Genomic DNA, 18,589 nt, shown 5'->3' on the forward strand with positions numbered 1-18,589 from the left:
TGGCTTTTGAAGAACTTTAAACAGCTGGCACTGTGTTGCTGTTAAGCATATTACACCTCTCGTAAACCTTTAGCTGAACCTGTATTTTGATCCACAGAGTAATATATGTTTTTCATTTCTACATCATCAATGTAGATCCTCATTATCATGGAACAGGGTGCCCAGAGAAGCTGTGGCTGCCCCATCCCTGTCAGTGTTCAAGGCCAAGTTTGACAGGGCTTGGAGCAACCTGGTGTAGTGGAAGGTGTACCTACCTGTGGCAGGGGTTTGGAACTGGGTGAGCTTTAAGGTCCTTTCCAACCCAAACCATTCTATGATCATCAGCTGCATCTTTCTATAGTTACCATGTGGCCATGCCAATGTTCTCCCAGCTTCATTCCCATCCTATGCTGTTGGCAGGACTGGGCTAATGAACGTGACAGTGTTGGATGTACATTAGATGAAAGCTGCAGGTTACTAAGCTGAGCTCTCTGCTCTTCAGTGACTTTGCTGTGCAGCAGTGCACTCAGAAATGTGGCTGCAGTGTAGACAGGCATATTTCAGAGGTCTCAGTGTAGCTAGCTGGCATCAGCAGGAACCTGACAACAGCAGCTCATCTGACCTGGTTAGTCCAGCCCCTATGGACAAGCCCCATGAAAACAGTCAACCCGAGGCAGCTGCATCACTTTGTCAGGTACCACTTGCAGAAGCAAGAGGGAGATACTTTTGTACAGGTGGAGGATTAATAGGAGGGAGCCTCTGGGACCCATCCTTTCTCCAAAGGAGAAGTTGTGAGAATGATTTATTCTTTTACTCTATTGAATTTAGTAAAGAGACAAGGGCACAGTCCTGGAATAACAGAGCCATCAGATAGCCCAGCATTATGCTCCACAGGCTCAGCATCTCTAGTCTGATGCTAAGGAAAGCTAAATGGTTGGGGGACTTCATGCAGAAAAGGTGAAACAGTCTCTCTGAGGGAGGTATTTCTGAACTGATGGTACCTGCAGTGACCTTCTCCCCTTGGAAAGCACAGTGTTTGTTACCTGTGGTGAGGTGTTGGTGTGAGTATCAGTCGCCTCTTCTGTCATAACACTAAACAGAAACCTTATGCTCTGCTGCTGTTAGCATCTGTCAGGAGGTGAAAAACTTGTCAAAGGGTAGTGGGTGGACAGAGCAAAGCCTGGTTTTTCGTATCCAGTGATGTTTGAGTCAGCTCTGGTGATGAGCACATCCCAGTCGTGGCACATCCTGCAGCACCCCTGGGCTCATGTCTGGTTGCTTCTGTCCTCCCGTGTAGACAGATCTCAGGGGTGGACTTGGCTGGGTTTTACTTTGGGTGGTTTCATTTGTATTTCTTTTCTCCTGTGAGTGGGAACGGTTCTAAGAGCTGTCCCAGACAGGAATTTCTGCATCTCCTAGAGAGGGATTAGAGAAATTCATGAGATAGGATCATGGCTCATGTGCTCAAACACTTAAGGTAAGGGGGCAGGTGACACGGTTTCATGTTCCTGGTTTTGCTGGGTGACTCTATGGTTAAAGTGCATGTTTGGTCCAGGGAGCAGAGACCCACAACTCCTCACTCAGCTGAGGTGTCCAACACTGGTGGGATTTGCAGAGCTCCTTTCCTGGGGAAGAAACTGTGCAATGCCAGAAACAATTAATGGTTTTATTATTTTTATTTCTATGGCAGAATGAGACTGTATAGCATTGGGAAGGAATTCCTAACAGAAATTACGTAAACTCTGAGACTTCCAGGTGTAAACCGAGCTCTAAATTACAGGCTTCAGGAAGAAATGTTCTGACATACTTTCCTGTCTGTTGTATATTCCTTGTGACTAACTCGGAGTAATAGCCGTTTTGTAGCCGGATCAAAACTGGAGCAGATCCCATAGGACACTTCTGGAGAGTGCAGGGTGATAAATGACATCTCTTTCCATCCAGCACCCTTTCTCACCACATATCTGATGAGTTCCTCTTGCAGAAGGCATGTTTCCAGGGTAGTGCTGGATGACCCAAGCTCCCTGAACTTCCCACTTAGATTAATGTTTTATATTATTTACAGAATTATCATTATGGTCTGAGAAAGTTGGGGCTGTTCAGCCTGGAGAAGAGAAGGCTGCGTGGAGACCTCATAGCAGCTTCCAGTATCTGAAGGGAGCCTAAAAGGATGCTGGAGAGGGACTCTTCATCAGGGACTGTAGTGATAGGACAAGGGGTGATGGGTTCAAACAGCGGAAATGCAGGTTAGACGTAAGGAAGAAGCTCTTCCCTGTGAGGGTGCTGAGGTGCTGGCACAGGGTGCCCAGAGAAGCTGTGGCTGCCCCACCCCTGGCAGTGTTCAAGGAGAGGGATGTGACTTCAGCACAGACCCAATCCTTAATTCTGTCTCCAAGACCCTTTTGTCCCAAAAATATAGACAGGACTCATGCATTTTCTTTTAAACATGGTCTTTTACTTAATGTCCAAGGTTGATGCACAAGCTCATCTACAGATGGCAATGAAGCACTGGTTGTGTGTGTCTACCATGAGCATGGGAAGTACAACGTGCTATGATGCCATCATCAGGTGGAGGAAAGAGGGGATGGAGATACAGAAATGTTTGTTAGTCCTTTCTCAGTAATTGCACGCATTTGTGTGCAATGAAGTATTCACTGGAGCACAGTAGGATCACAAGGATGTCTCTGACGCCATCATTTGGAAGGGCAGCTCAGAGGTTAGAACTTGTCCTCAAGTGAATATTCAGTGAAGAAAAGCCTTAGATGAAACAGTGGGCATACTTGGAAACAGCCATCCTGCATCACAGCTGAGCTTCCCAGTTGATGGGCTTTCAGGTGCCAGTGCTTTTTCTCCTTCATCTAAGTCATCCATTTGAGACCATGGGCAGGTCTTTATCTCTCATCTCCATCTTTCCCTTTCAGCCTGGTCCTTGTGTCAGCCCTCAAGCTGGCCCTTGGCTGCTGGAAAAGGCAGGGTTTTGCTGCACGTGTGGCCATCTGCAGGGGTTTTGAGGGTCTCCAGCTACTTTGAGGTCCTCTAAGGACTGTGCTTGGTCTGAGATCTCACAGCCTCTTAGTCAGGTGAGAACAGATCAAATGTGGACCCCTGACACCTCCTACACCCTTGGCAGCAGCTGTAAGACTCTGTTACTTACAGGGGAAGCTGGAGTTTTCCTTCTGACATGATGACAAGGATCAGTTTTTCTCCCCAAGGTAGTTCTGTTCACATTTGCTTACGCTGAGGAGTAAAATGCGGTGTTATGAGCTCAGCTTCGAATACTCTGAATGTCTTGCAACATAAGAAGATAAATTACTGACACATCCATCACTTACACTTAGATTACTTTCACCTGCTATGCTTTATCCACCTTTTCTTGAGAAAAAATTTATTTTCGGGTATGCATAGGCTATGCTTTTAAGTTTATGTATACTGCAGATGAGGGAAGAAGTGAGCTAGAAACAAAATCAGTTTAGATTGGCTCTTTATAAGGGTGATATTTCCTATAAAAACCTTTTTTTTCACCGTGCACATCATTGAGATTTAAAATCCTCATTGACTTCTGAAAGCACAGCTCGAAGAGGACAAAGGATGATATATTCTTAACGAGTGTGTGAAGTATAGTAGTTCTAAAGACAATAAATGCAAGGTCATATTAGGGCAAAACAGTTAATTACCCACTTCATTATTGTCAAGGTTAATACAGCATTTGAGTGCAGAAGCTGTTTTTCATCTCCTTTTGGAAACAAGGCAAGACAGCATTTCTTACAGACAGATCCATTATAGCTTATCACCGGAGGACAGACCACTGCAGAAACGCCATGAAGGATGTCTACTGTCACCGGGCTCCAGAGCAAACGCCTTACGTGTCCGGAGAGCAATGGAAATGAGAGCTACAGCTTCAGAGTACTGCTCTTTAAAGCACAGAGATTGTGCCCTGTTGATTTTAATGTATGATGGTAATGGCAGCATAAAATTCCCTGCACCCCTTCATCTGTTCTAACATTGATCCCTCCTAAACTGCACAACGCACTGAGAAACATCCTTTAATAAACATGGGGTATCGACTGTGGCAAATCCCATCTCTCTGTGGTGAACCCAGTGAAAGCTGGTGGAGCAGTAGGACCATGTTGTTCATGTGTGCTGGGGTGTGGTGCAGGTTTCCATTACTTGGTCTCAGTAGTCAGAAACAAAAACCTCATTAAGCTTAACCCATCAGCCTTTGTGAATAATGCTTTGCTTTTAGCTGTTTCACCTGCAGCAACTATGAAAATTCCTTAAGTTTAAGCATTTGGTCAGTCATCAAAAAATCAATAAAAAAATCTATATAAATAGATAGAGTATATATATATCTAAAAATAGAATTCCCTCCTTATACCAAAAGACATTATTCTTTTCATTTTATAAAGCCTTTAAAATCGCAAACCTTACTCTGGCTCCTATGAAACAAACTACCAGAGTAACTGTGTTTATGTCACTTGTGATGTAGCCTATTTCTGTTGCATTTTCCCTTAAGGTTTTTGTTTGCTTAAGTTGGAGCTACAGTTTCCCATCTTCTGCAATTCCTGCTGTTGTATTTCAGTCCCAGGAGGTTTTCCTTCTGCTCGCCAGTGCAGCACATAGCCTGGTGGTGCAGTCACCGAAGTCTGCATTCCCAGACTGAGACCGCAGCATCGACAATTCGTTCCTTCCACCTTTGAACCTCCTGGCCTTGGTGCTAACATCAGGTTTTACTGATGATTTTACTCTTAGAGAGGAGTCTGAAGCAAATGGAAATGGCAGTCTTGCAAGTCAGTGGTCATCCTCAAAGTGCTGGGAGAAAAGGGAAGGATTTTAGTTCTTAATCCCCTTAACTTCACCGGTGGGGGTGAGACAGCACTGAGGTCCCAGCACTAACCAAGGCTGCATCATCAGACTGGGGCTTTGGTGGCAAATGCTTTTTTTGGAAAATCAGTGTTTCTTACAACAGCATTTTACTATTAATAGGTTTTTTAAATCATCCTAATCCCAAGCACGCACCTGACTGCAGAAAATCCTTAAACTGCAGGGGTTTGTCATCAGTGGCCTTAAACTGCAGGGGTTTGTCATCAGTGAATTCCCTGACACATAAACCCTCAACTCCATTCTTCTAATACCTGAAAATCCTCCTTCCAGAGAGCATCTGCTTGGAGGAGCAGAGGGAAAACTCTTTCCTGTATCCAGAGGGGCTGCTCTGCTCCCATGGGCTCCCTCTGGCTCTGAAGTCCTTTTGTGCAGGCACAACGGAGGCTGTTGCATGAAACCTCTCCTTTGTGAAGGCCAGTCCCACAGAGAGTATTAAATTGGTGTTTTACTCCTTTGCATGCATTTGCTCAGGGGAAGTGGGGTGGCAGTTGGGTATTTCAGTCTTGTTTTCAATTATAAGCATTTCATTGTCAAACGTTGCTGGTTTCTTATGTGATAATTAAATATGAATGATCGTGCAGTCATGCTGCCAAGGAGGCTACAGCCGAATGAAACCAATTCCTCTTGTCTCGCTGAATGGCTTCAGAGGCGAAAGGAGTGATCTATTTGCTGTCCCTTATTTTTGCTGTCCAATTGTTTCAGTATCAGTAGCTTCAAAATAGCAAACTAGGCAAGCAATTAAGGACATAAATCAGAGCAGGGATCAGTGTGAGGTCAGGACTGCTTTGCTTATAGCCTGGTTTTTGTCAGCTGCTTTTTGTTAAATAACAGGGAAGTAAATTAGTGTTGATTTTGTGAAAAACTGGTTTTCTTAGTGATGAAATGCATATTTTGACAATGCTTGAGCCCTGCTTTCAATCAAGAGTTGAGCAGCAGAGGAGGGCAGAACAACTCCTTTGTTAGTGTTACAGTGAAGGGCCAGTGGCCAGGCTGGACACCACAGACAGCATTCAATATGCCATGGTTGGTGTGTGATAGGCCACAGTCAGCATCTGATAGACCATGGTTGGCATCTAATATACCACAGCTGGCAAGGAACATAGGGAGGCTGCAGCTTACAGAGGCAACGTGGTCTAGTGTGAGGCATCCCTGCCCATGGCAGGGGGGTTGACCTAGGTGATCTTAAGGTCCTTTCTAACTCAAACCAGTCTATGATTCAATGACATCTCCTTGGGCTGACCACAGTGACTTTGTTTAAAAACTCATCAAGATACAGCTGTAGATATTTAGCTGAAGTGAATCAGTAGATGTTACAGATGTTACAGAAAATGTGTTTTCAGTAGAGCTGCGCTGATTGATGACTGGCCCTTAATCTGTACATAATCTGTACATCTTATTCTTCAGAGGTGTTTATAAATGTGCTCAGTGGCAGTCAACTGCTGAAAAATGGATGCAACCACGTGTTACATCTGTAATGGGGATATCCCAACGCCATGGTTGTGCACAGAGGTTTGCTGGAAGCTGTATACTGTAAGAAGGAGATGTAGTTAGGTATTTTCCCCTCTTTCCCAAGTGTCTTATGCCAAGTTACCTAAGAAGCAATCCCCAGTGGTCATTCTGCTACATGAACATATTCTTTTGTGAAAATCTACCAAACCCAGTGCCTACTTGCCTGCATGCTGCTTTTCATTCCAACAGTTTGTAAAGATAACATGTAGAAGTGACCACTGAATGATTTTCTTTTAGCTTATCCATACCCTGACAGATTCAGCCCACCAGTTTGGCTTGATGTAGACAACTGAATGATAACAAATATAAAGAAGTAGTGTTTTTAAACGTCTCTGCTGTTGGCTGCTGAACACCCACCTCTTAAACTGGGCTTTTTTTAGAGTGTCTTGGGGTTGCATGCCAAATCTCAGCTTATGATGTACACTGAATTTAAACCCTCTCTGTTTTTTCCTTTCTACGTGTCCTGCTGTAAGTATTTACTGAAATACTCTTTTCTAGCAATGGATTATTCTAAGGTATGGGACTGAGGATCATAACACATCCCTATGGTTATTTGGGGGGGAATCTCCGACTTTCTTTTTGATGGTTGTCTTGGTCAGATATTAATGGAAAATCAGTATTTAATCAAAGCAATTTTTTATTCCCAGACTATTGTTCGAGGGAATAAGCCTCGAAAGGATACTTCAATCAACGGCCTGCTGGAAGAGTTTGACAATATCTCAGTGACACGATCCAATTCCCTGCGGAAGGAAAGTCCTCCCACCCACCACCAAGGAAACGCAAACCATGTGCCAAGGCACCAGGAGGAAAATGGTTATATCACATATTCCCAGTACTCCAGTGAGTCAGACACTACAACAGACTATGTCGTGGAAAGGTATCGAGACAAGACTGTTTACGGGGAAGAGCTAGACAGGTACTACAAAGGGAGCTATGCCGCCAAGCAGAACGGGCACATGATGAAGGTGACTTCCCGGGATGTCTATTACTCAGAAGTGACACCCCTGCAGTCAGACCTCTCTAGGTTCCTCCCAGATTACCATGCACACCTGGAGACAAAGCCCAAACCACTGGAATATGGTGGCCTAAAGCTGGAGTATCAGCGGATCCCCAGCGGATCCTCCCTGGACTATAGAGATCCCTTTCCTTACACCCCATCCCGAGCGTCAGTGCAGAGCGAGTGCCCCAAGGAGAGGCTGGAGTACAGTGACAGCGACTGGGGACATGGCCTGGGCAAGGATGACTACGACAAGAGACCAAAGTCATCCTATGTGGATCCAGCGAGCCCTCAGCCAACGATGAGGCAGAGGTCCAGATCGGGCTCTGGTCTGCAGGAGCCGGCCATGCCCTATGGAGCAAGCGCCTTTAAAGCACACCAGCAAGGACATTCCTACAGCTCCTACACCTACCCCCGCTTGTCCGAAACTGCAGCAGGCATCCCCAAGGTAACGTGACATCCCCAGCTTCTACTTAGGTTCTACTTAGGATTCCCAATAATCCCAACTTTGGCAGTTTTTATAGCATTAGGAGTTCAGACGCCTGTGCAGATCTCATCGGGAGCTGAGAAGCTGGTCTGGTTTGTATATCAGATACTTTCATGTTTCAGTTGTGACTGTGCAAGGCCAAAACCTCTGTGTTTTAATGCTTACATTGTCTTTATGCTATATTTATATTACATGGTTTATTAACCCTTTGCTGCTAATGACAGTAGGGGTTTACCCCTCTCTGCTTTGTTTTTAAGCAGTGAAATGAAACCAAAGGAGCTTCTCTCACTCAAGACATTTAGATGTAGTTAAAAAAAAAACGGTTAAGGTGCATAAAAACATTTCAACTATGATACCTACAAGCAGCTCCTCTGCACAAATCTGTGGCCTGCTCTGCCTTTTCTAAGTCACATATTACCCACACAAGCTGCCCTGCCCTACTTGCAACAGTTTGCTGTAGCCATTTGTTCAGAGAATAACGCTTTTCTTACACATCTAGTCGCATAGCTACAATGATGACCTGCTTAAACATCTAATACTCTGCAAGAGATGTTTTTCTTCAGTGTAGATTGCATTGAACATCACTGAGTTCCCCTAGCAACGGGCACCAAGATCATAGCTCATTTTTGCGGGGCTGAAACAGTGTTGGGTTGCTGTGACTTACAAAGGGGCTAAAGGAGGTAGCTTGTTAGGTATGAGATCCACTTTGCTGTTTGATGATGATGTGAGAGGTACATTTTCTTATTGGCTCTGTGCAATTAGAATGTGGTCCTGTCCAGCTGCAGACCCAGAAGACGTCCCAGGTCTCTGCAAATCCACTATAGCCATATGCCTTGGTCAGGCTTTGGCTGCTTTCGTGGTCCTGGGGTGCAGTTATCATCAGTGCCCTGTGGTAAAGGGAGAGCGATGCATTTTTATTGCACATCACATTAAAGAACAGAGCTAGGCTTTGGAGGTCGAGGGTAAATCATGGGGGGAGTAGGAAAACTACCGGGTGTCTTTGTGCCTTTCCTGAGCTCAGGGAGTGGTGGGAAAGATGCATGTGTATAGTTAATTGTGTGCCAGAGTGTGGCATTAAATATGGATTCTGGAAGTTGTGCAAAAAGCCTGGGATGGGCTATCTGCCATTTCCGTCATTGAGAGCAATCATTTTGTCAGAGTTTAGGAACGAGGACAAATCCAGTAATTCATGGACTCTCTTGTGCCTGCTCCTGCCAGTTTTACAGCATTCAGCAGGGCAGAAGACAGAGGTGTATTTTACAGGACTCAAAGCACTCCAGACACTTAGAAAAATATCCCATTAAAAGGCACTAACAACTTCCATAAAAAACAAGAAGATACCTCCATGCAAGATTCACTGTGAGCTGCTCCTCTCCTGAGAGCATCAAAAATACTCCCACAGCCTTGGTGTACTGAAACTTGATGATTCGCTGTTAAATGCAGCAGTTTCAATTCCCAAACCCATCCACAGCTCCTGGAAGTGAATAGCAGTTTCTTGTCTTGGATGATTGCTGAAGGATTTTCTTTACAAGGAGGCATTAGTAAGATAATGGTTCACCAAATGGGCTTGCTAAATGAGAATCAGGTCTCAGATCAGATATTTTACAGGTGAGATTGGCTCTAAAGTATAATTAAAAGGGGGAAAAGAGTAAGCCGTGAAAAAGTCTGCGGGCACAAGTGCATGGCTTCAGAACGCGTTCAACAAAGGTGTTCGGTTTGGCTGGCAGCTGTGAAGAGCAGACTTCAGTGGTATTAGCAGGTGAGAGATGTCAGATAAATCAGATGTATGCTCTGTTTCATTGTCGGTGATTTCAGAGGCTTTACATCAGAAGACTTTCACTGTACTGGGCTTGGCCACTGCTGTGCAGTGGTACCATGGAAGGGCAGGAAGCTGGAGCCTCAGATTTGGTTCCCTCCAATCCCACCCCATGTTACCCACCTGCACTCCTATTCCTGCAGGCTAACTTCAGTAATGCTTGCACGGGGTCACAGCATCTGCTGTGTTACCCTCATGACGGAGAGAGAACTCAACATCATCACACCTTATCAACCTCATCCCACCAGATCTGCTTATTTTTGGACACTTTGTACCTCATGTTTCTTGTTACCTTCCTCTTTATCACAGGCAGCCCTCTTAACTTTTTGCACGGACTCCTATTAATTCAAAGCTCCTTTGCCTGACATTTTTCAGTAACAGCATTCCTTGACACTGTTCTATCCCTCCTCTAAGGGGCTGTGATTACTGGTCTCTCCTTCACTACCTTGTGCTGCTGTAACATAGCTGGTACTCTGTGTGTTCTGCAGACACTTTGAGCCAGGAGGGCAGTTCCAGCCTGGTGAAGGCAGAGCCAGGCCCTTACTATCAGAAACCCTCTCCTGTTTTCCCTGTTTTCTCATTCACATGCTAATAGATTTCCATGAATGCGTGGAACAGAGAGTCTTGGAGATTTCCACTAGTGAAACAGAGAGTAGCCATTCTGTTTGCAACCTCCGTGTGATTTACAGACCATCCCTTCAACGTATTTTAATTGGGCAAAGTGAAACCTCATCAAACGGAAATCCATTTTATGTTTACTGAAGGGTGAGCCCATGTCACCAAGGGGCTTGCACTCTCCTCGGGGGGTATTATCTGTGTCTGCAGGGCTGTGGCTGCCGTTTCTGCCGCAGTCCCACTGCAGAGTGCATGGGGACACACGCGTGGATGTAAGGCTACCTTGAGGAGAAGGTACCTCTTGAGAACAATAAGTTGTGTTTCCTCCACATGCAGAACAAAGCAGGCATCGCTGTCATCGCAGTGGAAACCAAAATGAGTTTAAATGTGATGTTACATCCACCTTTTAACAACAAAAAGACCCGGCTGCCAATGCAGCAGCCAGCAGCAGCAAGGTATTGCCTTGCACCCACAGCATCGTGATGGATGTCGTGTCAGAGCTTCAGCTGCTCCTTTGCTCTGATCTTGAATGAGCACAGGGCTGGTTTCTTCTTTCCTTTGTAGTATTTAAAGAATTCCCTTTCAGTAGGTAACTGCATTCGGTAGCAGAAATAGAATTAACAGTGGGATAAAGCGTGTTCGATTTTGCCGTGATGTGAAGCACTGCGCCAGGACACAGCCTCAGAGGAGAGGTTTACTCATTACAGCTCCTGATTTGTTTGTAGGACTTCAGGGGGTTAAGGATGCGAATGGGCTTACATCGCACAGCAATGCCAACCCCAACAATTCTTAGCAAGCACACCAAACCCCTGAATTTCCACTTTAAAATTTCACTGCAGAATCCATTTTTGCCAATGTCTTAGGCTCCGAAATATAAAGCGTGGATAAAAACTCAAATAATTCATTAGTGTGGATTAATCCAGCTTGAATTTCTGGACAAGGCTTTCCCCATCTCAGTAGTTAAAGGAAAATGGTGTGTTTACAGCCAGAGCAATAATTTATGTGTCCCTACGTGCACAGATATATAGGACAGGGCTAGATTGAGTTCTCCTCTCTCCACCAAACCATCTGAGCGCTTTTCCATGTTAATTAGCTTGGCAGATGTAATGTCCTTCATGAAATTCATGATGTCTCTGGCCCTCTTCTATTTTATGGCTACCCCTGCCTGACTAAGTGGAATTATGGCTGTAATCATGGATGTTTTCCTTAAACAAAGCCAGCATCCTAGGAAGTGGCTGTACAACACTGGTACGTGCTCGCTGGATGCTCCATATAGCTGGTAGCTGTCAGTGTGCGAGTCTCAGACGGAAGCAGGCTCCAGCTTCCCGTCTCCAAGGGAAATCTCTGAGCAGCCCCTCTGGAGAGGCATTCCCTTTTCCCTGCTAAACCTCACGTGGAATGAAGAGACAGGCATGCCTGGCTCATGCATGAGGCAGGAATAATACTGTGCTCGGGGGCGACTCCAGCTCGAAACTCCTCCTCGCTGTGCAGCAGCCTACAGTGATAAATTGATGCTGCGGCAGATTTTTGTTCTCTTTTTTTCTGCAGTCTTAGCACAAAATGGTCAAACGATGTTCCACCGCAGAATTCAATTTCACAGTTCACTTGGGTCCTTGATTACACTGCCAAATTCAGATTAATGTGCATTTAACTAACATGGATCAGGGACTCCTGGCCGGCGGCCAGCAGCAATAGTAGCAACCGTGAGCTGAGTAGAGTTTGCTGCTCTGTCCACCCCTGTGCTCCACCACCGAAATTGATTGATTAAATGAACTCGTTGCCATAATTATTTGTAATTGTGCTACATCATGAGCCTGTGTCAAACCACCCCCTGCCCTGAGATGCTCCACTCGTCGGCAGGAGTCACATGTGTTGTATTATAAATGGGGAGATGCTCTTTTCCAGGGGGAAAAGAAATGTGTTTTGGTTTTGGATGGGGTTTTTGGTCTTACATCCTGTTTTATTCTCTTATTTTTTAATTTGGAGAGAAGCACACTGATACATCTGTCAATGTGAAGTATTCATTTTTCTTTTGGTCTAAGAGGCTTAGAAAAGCTTGGAAAATAAAAAGGAAGAAAGGAACCTACAAATGAAAAAGGCCTCCCATTGGGATAATTTCCTCTGCGATTGTCTCTGATTTCGGCTGAAAATTAGTGGGTTTTGTGACTCTGCAGTTAAGTAGCGTGTCACTGTGGAAAGTGATTTAAGGAATGGTAAATTGAATTAGGCTCCTCGTCATACTCATGAATGCAGTCACTCAGGCAGCAGCCAGTAGCTGGGCAAGGCAGGAGATGACGGGAGGGTTTCAGGGTACCAGTGCCTCTGAAAGAAGAGGTTGGGTCATCCCTGAATTGCTGGAGAAAAGCACAAAGAAAGGATCAGGGCTGAGACTCAAAATGCAGGAATTGGTATTTGAAAGGAAGGACATAAATTGATCTCCCTGTCCCTTTAATGCTTGCTTCTGTTGGGTGCTGTTTGGAGACTGCAAGGAAGGTACGTGTTCATACAAGACTGCCCCATGTCATACAGGTTCTGGGCATAACAAAAGGGTAGATTTAGATTAGACATTAGGCAGAAGTTCTTCCCTGTGAGGGTGCTGAGGCACTGGCACAGGGTGCCCAGGGAAGCTGTGGCTGCCCCATCCCTGGCAGTGTTCATGGACAGGTTGGACAGACCCTTGGGCAAGATGGTCCTAGGGTGAAGCATCCCTGCCCATGGCAGGGGGTTGGAATTGGATGATATTAAGGTCCCTTCCAACCCAACCCATTCTAGGATTCTGTAAGACTGGAATTTGGCAGAAGGCTGCTGGTTGTGAAGGGGTTGAATCCCTGGATGAAGTGGCCCAGGGAGCCTGCAGGGCACTGCAGATATGGAGCAAATACACTTTTTGGAGCTTACTCTTTCATTAAACAAAGATTATTATATCTACAAAGAGGAACCTGGGCAGAAGAATGGAACTGAGATGCACCAAAGATCTTGAGGTTTTTCCTGGCCTCGTTTTAGTGCTGATGGAAACACAGCAGCCCAATGGCCTAAAAGTCTCTTTTCAGATACAGGGCAGCAGTGTCATGCTGAGAACAGGTACATGTGCCAACACCACTGAGGACCTCCGGAAATGCCAAAAGTGAGCTGAGATGGACAGCAAGCAGATGTGTGTTTCACCCATGTTCACTTGTCTGCTTTTGCATTGCAGGTGGATTATGATCGAGCACAGCTTGTCGTTAGCCCAACGCTCTCTGGATCAGACACCTACCCCAGGGTCCCAGTAAAGCTACCTCAAAGTCAGAGCAAAGTCAGCTATTCAAGCAGCAGCTACCAGTACCCTCTGGTCTACCACAAAGCATCCCACTATCACCAGCCGCCTCTCCAGCCCAGCTCTCCCTATATTTCCACCGCCTCCTACCCCAGCTCCCCAAGTATCACATCAAGTGCTTATCCTCCACCCAGCTGGGGATCCTCCTCAGACCAGCAGCCCTCCAGGGTGTCCCATGAACAGTTCAGAGCTGCGCTGCAGCTCGTGGTCAGCCCCGGAGACCCCCGGGAGTACCTGGACAGCTTCATCAAGATCGGGGAAGGCTCCACAGGCATCGTCTGCATCGCCACCGAGAAGCACACGGGGAAGCAGGTTGCAGTGAAGAAGATGGATCTCAGGAAACAGCAGAGGAGGGAGCTGCTCTTCAATGAGGTGCGTTGTTCTGGGTGCTGGGGTAGGTTTTGTAGGTTCAACAGGAGATGTGGGCCAAACGGCAACCTCAAGAGCCACAGCCACATTAGTACCTTTCTAACAGAGGTGGTGAGCCTCACATCTGCGCTGTGTAAATACTGTAGAACCAGATCAGTTTTAAATGAGCTGCATCTCCTCCTGGCTTTAAACCATAATGCAGTGGGAGGTCACAGGAGACCGCTAAGGAATCTGTCAGCTGGTCCACACAGCTTATCAGGTGCTGCCCTTTCCTCATCTTTTGCTGATACAGTCTTCCAAGATGGAAGATCCGAACTAACCAGGCTATTCAAGAAGCCTGTGCACTGCATTCTGGCATAGGCATGCTTTTTGTTTCCTTCCTCTCCCAACCATTTGTAGTCCCTTTGCTTTCTTGATGGTTCCTAAGCAAAGAGCTGACAGCCCCTTTTTCATGGAACCATCTGTGTTAATTCCCACATCTCCTTTCCTGGGTGGCTGCAGCCAGCAGCTGCTTATGGAAGATTGTTTTCCCCATATATGTAATTTTAAACTTAAAACACTGGTTTTCAGTGGCCATTTTTTCATCCAGTTTTTTGGTGCTGAGAGGTCCTTCTGCAACTCAAAGAACTTCTATTTTTTTCACTGCTTACTCCCTTAAAGAAGCTAATGGTGTGTGCTCTCTGCCCCCTCTTTGAGACCACTTGTGAATATGCTGATCAAAACCAAAACCACTGCAGGGCCCCAGGGAAACTTCTTGTAAGAACTGACCTTTTGATTCTGTCATTTGTTTCCTGTATTTCCTGTATTTCAACTATAAGAGAATCTTCTTTCCCTCAGCACAGGACAGAATTTTCTTTAAAACCCTTAAAAATTTAGCAATTTCTAATAAAAATACTGGTTTTTAACAAACTTCAGGCTGTTCTTCACACAGTCCATGACTGTTCTGGGTATTTTTGCTTGGCTTTGCATCTGCTGGAAGACTGCTCTGGATTGCCTTGAGGTAGCTCTAACCAAGCATCTCTTGAACGGTAACATCTTGAAGCAGGTCCTACATGCTGTGCAGGACCAGGCTGCTTCCCTGACACGCTCCAGTCACTCATGTCATCTGAAATTCCTCTGCCTGTAATGAAGCCTTCCCTGGCTGGTGTTTTCTCTGCTGATCACCTTTCTGACACCCCTCAGTACAACACGGTCATGGTCACCGTCTTGGTTGGGCTGCCATTACTGTGGCTCTTAATTTTGTTCAGTCCCTTTAAGATGTGGGATTTGAGCATCTTATGGATGTATTACCAGCATTCTGTTAATACTCTGTGCCATGTACTGTTTGATTCATGATGAAGATGACTTTGATGGGTTGAACAATTGATCAGGTAAAACATATCTGTTGTACTGAAAGCAACTGGCAATAAAAACCAACGAAATCAACAGTCCTGCCCCTACAGTCTGAAAAAAGCAACCCAGTTACCTAGTGCTCACACTGCAGCAACTAAAGATTCTTCTTCCTAATGCATTCATGGTGGCTGTTAGTTTTATGTAAATATATTGATTTTGTTTACGCGTTGGCACAAGGATTAGGGAGGATGTGGTTCATAGCAGCACCTTTACTAAGCACAAAGAGGAAAGCACAGTGAAAAAGAAGGTCAGAACAAGTGTCAGATCATGCTTGTAGCGACTCACATAGCTTCTCTTTCTTCCTCACAGGTTGTAATCATGAGAGATTACCATCATGAGAACGTGGTTGACATGTACAACAGTTACCTTGTTGGCGATGAGCTGTGGGTTGTCATGGAGTTTCTGGAGGGCGGCGCTTTGACAGACATAGTGACTCACACGAGGTGGGTTGGGTAGGGTAAAGCCCACAGCAGGAGCCAGGCAGGAGAGAGATCCTGTGGTTTCCTTCATGGATGCCTCCAGACTGTGCCCCCCAGGCTCACCTCCTGGTGAGGGACGCTGGGTACCTCCTGGCTCTATATATGTGGTTTCATACATGTATATATTATTTTTGTATATACATACACAATGCATATAGACAAACATAAAAGTTCATACAATACCCATGCTTGAAAAATAGATGTACATAAATACACATATGCAAATATGCATATAGCTCTATGTGCATGTGTGTGTGTTTGGAATCATAGAATGGTTTGAGTTGGAAAGGACCTTAAGAGCATCTAGTTCCAACACACCTCCTTCCACTAGAGCAGGTTGGTTCAAGCCCCTGTGTCCAACCTGGCCTTGAGCACTGCCAGGGATGGGGCAGCCACAGCTTCCCTGGGCACCCTGTGCCAGTGCCTCAGCACCCTCACAGGGAAGAACTTCTGCCTTATATCCAACCTAAGTCTCCCCTGTTTAAGTCTGAACCCATCACCCCTTGTCCTGTCACTACAGTCGCTGATGAAGAGTCTCTCTTCAGCATCCTTGTAGGCCCCCTTCAGATACTGGAAGGCTGCTATGAAGTCTTCACACAGCCGCTGCCTTCTTAGAGCAGCCTTCTTCTTACATATATATTATACACATCCTGTGTTATGCTCACTTTACCAGCATAAATCAGCCAGTGCAGATGAATTCCTGTCAGTACCAGCATTTATTAAATAGAAAGGAAAAATATCTGACAGGGCTTGCTGGTAGATGGGGATTTGCTCGCTCTTCAGGAGGTAATTTAGCAGAAACACAACTCACATCCATTATTGCTTCCTAAAATGGTGAAAAAAGTCTTCCTGACCCTGTTTGGAGATCTGTATTGTTGGTTTTGCTGTCACAACTACGTCACTTCTAAGGGTGATGTCTCACCGTACCATGTAACCACACCGTCAGAAATGTTAACAGCAAACCAAACCTAAAACATAATGGGAAAAGTATTTTTCTGTCTGAATATTTATGCTTATGGTAGCGCTTATTCCCATATTTCAGTTAATAGCATACCTTTAAAGAAGGCGATTTGCCAGCACAAAAGCTGTACTGTCAGGAACCGTCCTTCCTCTTCTGAGTGGAAACATTAGATTCTACAGCCTACTTTACATCTTCTCTTCACTCATCTTTTCCTGCTACGTAGGATAAAATGAGATGGGAAAGAGGAATTCTTTGATTCATTTCTTCCTCTTGAATAAAAAAAGATTTCCATACCAAACCAGTGGGAGAGTATTGTGGGGAGAGAGAAAAGCAAGGAATAGTACATTAGAAAACCTGCCTTCTCTCATAGCTTAATGATACCTTTAGATCCTAGCAAAAGCGGAGCTGTAACATGGAAGTTTGTTTTTTAGTGTTGCCTTAGCTGATGTGCTGAAATAAATCACAGTATTGCAAGTCATTTGTTAACTCCTGCTCCCTGAAACATTCAGAGCTCTATCTTAGATACTTGTGACAGGAGTTTAACCGCAAACAGATGTTCCCAGGACACCACTTCTTAAGAGCTGTCATCTCTTTTTTAACTCAAATACACTCTTTCCTTAATCTTCTGGGTTTTTTTTTCACATTGCATGACCTTCCCTCAAAGATTTTGCTGAAATACTGCAAACGGCACACACTCTCCTCCATGGGTGTTTTTCTGCTGGAGACATCCAGCTGTTCCAAGGGGAGGTTTAGATGGAGCTGAGGAACAATTCCTTCCCCAGACGGTGCTCAGGCATTGGGACAGGCTGCCCAGGGCAGTGCTGGAGTCACCGTCCTTGCAAGTGTTTACACACCGTGTAGATGAGGCCCTCAGTGCCATGTGGTGGCCTTGGCAGTGCTGGGGAGCAGTTGGACTTGATGATCTTAAAGGTCTTTTCCAACCTCATTGATTCTATGATTCTATGATCCAGAGATGGGGCAGTGGTACTGGGGTGCACAACCCATCCCAGCCATCACCATCGTGCTGTGGCACACGGCTTCTTCCAGGATGGGGTTTTGCACCCATGCACAGAAATGAGGACTCTTGCTGTTTATTCTTCTGCTGAAATACCCCGAATGCTTTTATAGAAGGCATAAAAGCAAAGAAGTGCTCTCAAAGAGCTACACCCCAGGCTTGATGTTTTGCCTGCACAATTAAGAGTGTTTTTTCTCATATTTACTCCATGCCTGTCCCCATCCTAGCAGTGATTTGCCCTCTTTGGCAAGCAGTGAGTTTACTGTAAATAAAGCATTCCATTATTTCCCAGAGGAAGCAGGCTCATTGCAACAGGCTGCAGCATGCAATATTCTGTGCTTTTCTAGTGCTGCAAGGAGACTTACCCACACCTTGCTGCAGAGCTGTTCCTAACCTCTCATTTCCCTTTTCTGGACAGAAACAGGACCAAAGGATCACCCCGCAGAGCCATTGCCTAAAAGATCTCCTGGCTGGCTGTGAAGGGGCCATTATGCCTGTTCCTGCCAGCTCCACCATCCCACTGTCTTCCTTAACACTCAGCTCCTTTTTCCACCTTGCCATTCCAGGATGAACGAGGAACAGATAGCCACGGTCTGCCTGTCTGTCCTGAGAGCCCTGTCCTACCTGCACAACCAAGGCGTCATCCACCGCGACATCAAAAGCGACTCCATCCTCCTCACAAGCGATGGGAGGGTGAGTGCCCAAAGTTTCCCCTGCTGTCTCTTGGGGCTGGCATGAAACAGCTGTGCACGTTCAGCCAGGTCCGTGAAACCAAGGGA

The 18,589-nt window shown here is 45.6% G+C and overlaps 1 protein-coding gene across 4 annotated transcripts in view; it reads left to right on the forward strand.

Annotated features, from left to right (window-relative positions):
* PAK5 (p21 (RAC1) activated kinase 5) overlaps window positions 1-18,589 on the forward strand; it is a 91,651-nt gene that overhangs the window by 65,012 nt on the left and 8,050 nt on the right. For all 4 annotated transcript variants that reach the window (XM_065682343.1, XM_065682340.1, XM_065682341.1 and 1 more), the window contains 4 exons: window positions 7,014-7,811; window positions 13,475-13,966; window positions 15,665-15,798; window positions 18,377-18,503. In XM_065682343.1, the coding sequence (XP_065538415.1) occupies window positions 7,014-7,811; window positions 13,475-13,966; window positions 15,665-15,798; window positions 18,377-18,503 (1,551 nt within the window). The remainder of the gene's footprint in view (window positions 1-7,013; window positions 7,812-13,474; window positions 13,967-15,664; window positions 15,799-18,376; window positions 18,504-18,589) is intronic.

The sequence above is a fragment of the Lathamus discolor genome, chromosome 5, assembly GCF_037157495.1.
Source record: "Lathamus discolor isolate bLatDis1 chromosome 5, bLatDis1.hap1, whole genome shotgun sequence".
NCBI lineage: Eukaryota > Metazoa > Chordata > Aves > Psittaciformes > Psittacidae > Lathamus > Lathamus discolor.